The sequence below is a fragment of the Plectropomus leopardus genome, unplaced genomic scaffold (assembly GCF_008729295.1).
Source record: "Plectropomus leopardus isolate mb unplaced genomic scaffold, YSFRI_Pleo_2.0 unplaced_scaffold28385, whole genome shotgun sequence".
In the NCBI taxonomy this organism is placed as follows: domain Eukaryota; kingdom Metazoa; phylum Chordata; class Actinopteri; order Perciformes; family Serranidae; genus Plectropomus; species Plectropomus leopardus.
Window position 1 is genome coordinate 1 of NW_024630918.1, and position 4,799 is coordinate 4,799.

General features: G+C 40.9%; 1 protein-coding gene across 1 annotated transcript; it reads left to right on the forward strand.

The window, feature by feature from the left end:
* Nucleotides 1-55: 55 nt before the first annotated feature.
* Nucleotides 56-3,308, forward strand: march5l (membrane-associated ring finger (C3HC4) 5, like). The gene is made up of 6 exons (XM_042481357.1): nt 56-140; nt 766-968; nt 1,658-1,788; nt 1,910-2,081; nt 2,822-2,988; nt 3,087-3,308. The coding sequence occupies exons 1-6, from the start codon at nt 112-114 to the stop codon at nt 3,249-3,251; spliced, it is 867 nt and encodes a 288-aa protein (XP_042337291.1). The 5' UTR covers nt 56-111; the 3' UTR covers nt 3,252-3,308.
* The last annotated feature ends 1,491 nt before the right edge of the window (nt 3,309-4,799 follow it).

A 4,799-nucleotide genomic window follows, 5' to 3' on the forward strand; every position in this document is an offset into this window, starting at 1 on the left:
GTGTGTGTGTGTGTGTGTGTGTGTGTGTGTGTGTGTGTGTGATGCTTGTCTCTCGTCTGCAGTCTGATGGGTTCATGGTAACATCGAGGAGAGGTCAGCCGGTTCAGCACCATGGCCCTCGCCGAGGAGCAGCCTGAGAAGTAAGAGCCCGTCCTCCGCGTGCACGTCATGTCCGAGTCTTTGTAGTGATTAAATCTGAGTTTTACGAAAAACACGAAGATTCATTAACTGTGTTGATGCATTTTTTGATGCTGGTTGCAGCATGAATGAAATTCTTCATCTTTACTGTGTTTATGAGCTTTTCTGCAGGAATATGAGGGACATTTCTTGGATTTAGGGATGACTTTAGGATGTTTGTACGATTTTAGGATATCACTGGGATTTTAGGATGTTTCTAGGGTTTTAAGATTTTTTTAAAGAATTTTAGGACATTTTTTGGTTTTCTCAGATTTTAGGACATTGTTAGGATTTAGGACACTTCCTGGATTTTAGGACATTTCTCAGGTTTTAGGAAATGTATTATATTGTAGGACATTTCTGTGATTCTAGGATGATCCTAGGTTTTCAGAACATTTTTCAGGTTTTAGGACATCAGTGTCTCAGCTGGGGATCCTTTGATGCTGTTTTATTCACTCTGACACCTTATGGAGACTAACTTTATTGTTACTGTGAATTGTGTGTGTGTGTGCGTATGTGTGTGTGTGTGTGTGCGTGCGTGCGTGCGTGTGTGTGTGTGCGTGCGTGTGTGTGTGTGTGCGTGCGCAGACACTGCTGGGTGTGTTTTGCCACAGAGCGGGACGACCACAGTGCAGAGTGGGTGAGCCCCTGCAGGTGTAAAGGCTGCACCAAATGGATCCACCAGTCGTGTCTGCAGCGCTGGCTGGACGAGAAGCAGAAAGGAAACAGCGAGGGGGCCGTCAGCTGCCCGCAGTGCGGCACCGAGTACCACATCACCTTCCCCAAGATGGGTGAGCGATGTCAAAACACCCGTCAGGGGAAAAAGAGACGCGTATGGACTCTACGCAGAGAGAGAAGACTCTGAGCCCGAAGGCTGACCTCGTCTGGGTTTTTATGTTTAAGGAATCAAAAGAAAATATTTTGAGTTTTTTAAAAATATCTGCAGAAAATCTGAAGTAATCGTAATTATTTTAAACAATTACAAAATACTCAAAAGACATTGAAATACATATTTGAAATACGAGTCAGAAAATGCTGCTGAACTCAGATCAGACGTTTGCATTTCGGCTCCCGACAGGAAGTCGAGGTGACGTCACTGCGAACGTGACGATCTCAGGCTGAATATGAGGACACAAAACAAAACAATTAAATATAACTTAAAAAACAAACAAACAAATAAAACAGGAAGTTAAAAAGACAACAGCTCACACCTCATTTCTTTACAGGTGTTTTAACGTTCAGTGTCAGATTCAGTTTCATATTTACCTCCACATTTCTGTATTTACAGATCAGCTTTTACGAGTTTAGTGCGGCTCACTGATGTGTTTTAACAACAGTGGAGGAAGAGGAGACGTCACACACACACACACACACACACACACACACACACACACACACTGTGCTTGTTTTTTTAGGGTTTGTTGACATTAAGAGAGACTCAGGTTTGTCCTCTCAGTGTGTGTGTGTTGTCTGTCCTCAGGCCCGTTGGTGTATTTCCTGCAGCAGGTGGACAGAGCTCTGTCCCGGGCCAGTCCCTTCGCTGCTGTCGGGGTGGTGATCGGCACCGTCTACTGGTCCGCCGTCACGTACGGAGCCGTGACCGTCATGCAGGTAAGACGTCCTCCTTTAGACAGAGTGTTGAACCCAGAGAGCGCCGCCGTGTTTTCACCTGTGTTGTTGTTGTTGTTGTTGTTGTTGTTGTTGTTGTTGTGCTGATGACGTGTGTGTGCAGGTGGTGGGACATAAGAAGGGTCTGTACGTGATGGAGCGAGCCGACCCGCTCTTCCTGCTGATGGGGCTGCCCACCATCCCCGTGCTGCTGGTGCTCGGCAAGATGATCCGCTGGGAGGATTACATCGTCCGGCTGTGGCAGAGGTACTCCTGCAGAGGGAAGCTCCACACAGGTACGCACGCCACGCCACGCCACGCCACGCCACGCCACGCACAAACATATGACTTCATCAGTATGAAAAAATCCATGAAGAGAAATTTGAATGAAATAATAAAATTAAAAAGAAGACATAAACTTTTTTATGAAAAAAATCTTGAAAATAGATTAAAATGATAAAAAATAAAAAACATAAAATTTTATTAATATGAAAAAAACACAAAATAAAATAGAAGAAATAAAATTTCCCCAATATGAAAAATATGTGAAAAGAAAACACTAAAAAATAAAATAAAAGCCATATAACTTGATCAATAATAAAAAATACATACTGGAAAAGTAAAACTAAAAAGAAGACATAAAACTTTATTAGTTTGGAAAAAATACACATAAATAAAATAGAATAATATCAAATAAAAAGGAAGACATAAAACTTTATTGATATGAAGAAATGACTCTGTTACACATAAAGTTACATTTACTAGATGCAGAAGAAATGTTTTTAATTTATTCATTAATTTCACGTTTACTCTTCACCAAACTATTTTGTTTTTTTGAATTTGAAGTATATTTTTGTGTATTTTTGGTATTGATAAGTTTATATTTTTGACTGATTTCTGACTTTCAAACATTTTTTAATCTTTTAATTTGGTTCTTGTTTATGTTTTGATGTTTTTATCTTGAAGCACTTTGAGATTGTTTCAAAGTGCGTTATAAATAAAGTCTGTTATTATTGTCGCGTCTCGTATGAACCAGGTGGCAGCCGTTACCTGTCCAGAGTCCCCGTGGACGGACTCGGAGCAGGAGATCACCTGTCTGTGTCGCGGACTCTCTGCGGGGCGCTCGTCTTCCCGTCCGTCGCCAGCCTGGTGGGACGGCTGCTGTTTGGACGGATGCCCTCTGACCTCCAGCGCACTGTGCTGGTGAATATGCGTCCCGTCCGCGAAACTCTCTGTAAAGTCTTTCTTGAATTAGTGTCGTCTTCACGTCTCCAGTCGTCTTTGTGTTTGTGTCTCTGCAGGGAGGCATCGCGTTCGTGCTGATCAAAGGAGCGCTGAAGATTTATTTCAAACAGCAGCAGTGCGTCATTCAGGCCAGCAGACACATCCTCAACTACCCGCAGAGAGACAGAGACGGACAGAGCGAGGACGGAGACGAGGACACGGAGGACAGCGGCAACGAATAGTTTTACCCACGAGGAGAGGACAGAAAACCGTGGGACAAAATCAGAATGAATTTCACCCAAAAAACACACAAAGCAGAAGGTCGATGTTTGAGAGCGAAGGTGAGTCTGAGTGAGGGTCAAAGTCTGTTTAGTTTATTTTAGACGACCGAAAACTCGCCAACTCTGGTTAAACGCCGGCGTCCTCTCGTGTCCCTCTCAGCCTTAAATGACAAAAACTACTTGAAGACGTTTTTAAAATCTGAATCGTTGCCTTTATCTTTTAAAACGGTGCCTAAATAACCAAACACACCTGAACTTTTGTGGACGGAAATCAGAAATCGGCTCAGACGTGTTTTTGGTCGGGATGCGTTTACATGCGCTCACGTCACCGCGTCACAGTCGACTCAGCACTTTTCTGATTCCTAAACTCTTTGAAACTTCAGCAGAAAAAGTTCGATTCCTTTTAAAAACGTGGGAAGATAGCAACGAGCAACGGAAGAAAAATCACGCAAAAAATAGAAAGAAAGTAGTAAAAAAATGCAAGAAAATTAACTGAAAAATAGATAAATTAAAAAAAACAAGACAAACCAAACTTTGCAAAAAGTGCTTAAAATTATAGAATTTTGTAACATTAAAAATGTAATTATGATAATTATAAAATATACTTTTTCCTGAGCTGTTTTTTTTAAATAATTGTCTAAATCTACTAATTTCTTGCAGTTTGTGGAACATTTCTTTCTAAGCTGCTTGTTGCTTTTTTTTCTCAGATGTTTTTGAAAGAAATCTCACCTCAGGATTAAATACGTAAACAACGACGTCACGTCAGGTTTCAAAGGGTTAAACGACAAACGCCGTCTCACGAGTGTTGGAGGGAATCAGCAGCAGAAGTCGGTCGTTATTTCACCCAAAAACCTCGTTCTCTGGAAGTCTAAATAAGACGCCTTTCTGTTTATCACATTTGCTTAGTGTATTAAAATAAAAATTTTGGTGTGTTTTTTTCATTTAAAACATTGTGGCATCATGACAAAAACCAGGCATTTAAAGGGTTAAAATTCTGAAAATGAATGTATGTTTGATATTTATTATTGAGGCTGATGTTGGTTTAAAAATAAACTTATGAAAGTAGAAAATCATATGAATGTAAAATATTTTTAGAGCTTGATTTTGAAAATTCGCGCGGAGCGATACGAGTGTGTGTGACATTAACGCGGGCCCTAAAGGGTTAATTAAAATCAGTAATTAAATAAGTGAAGACTGAGCTGCTGCGTCTTGAGTGCACGAGCACGTGCGCGCTCTGAGACTCAATAACGTGGATTTCTGTGCGTTATTCTCACGTTGAGCCTTAAGACGGTAAATTACTGTCGTCCTTTTTGTGCCTTTTTTGAAGCGTTTTCACTCAACAAAAGCAGATTTATAAACTCTGCTCTGTAACACCGCGGTGATTCGCAGTTTACACTTTATTGCATCTTTTTCTTTAATTTAATAGATAAAAATTTGCCCCCCAACGCTTAAATCAAAACAAGTTTTTGTCCCTTTTTTGCTCCCTTTTATTTAACGCGGCCGACTTCA

Excerpts from the sequence above, each read along its gene's own strand:
- march5l (XM_042481357.1), top strand. The coding sequence starts at position 112 with ATGGCCCTCGCCGAGGAGCAGCCTGAGAA. Across the intron at positions 141-765 it reads GCCGAGGAGCAGCCTGAGAA|ACACTGCTGGGTGTGTTTTG; the intron begins GTAAGAGCCCGT and ends GTGCGTGCGCAG. Across the intron at positions 969-1,657 it reads CATCACCTTCCCCAAGATGG|GCCCGTTGGTGTATTTCCTG; the intron begins GTGAGCGATGTC and ends GTCTGTCCTCAG.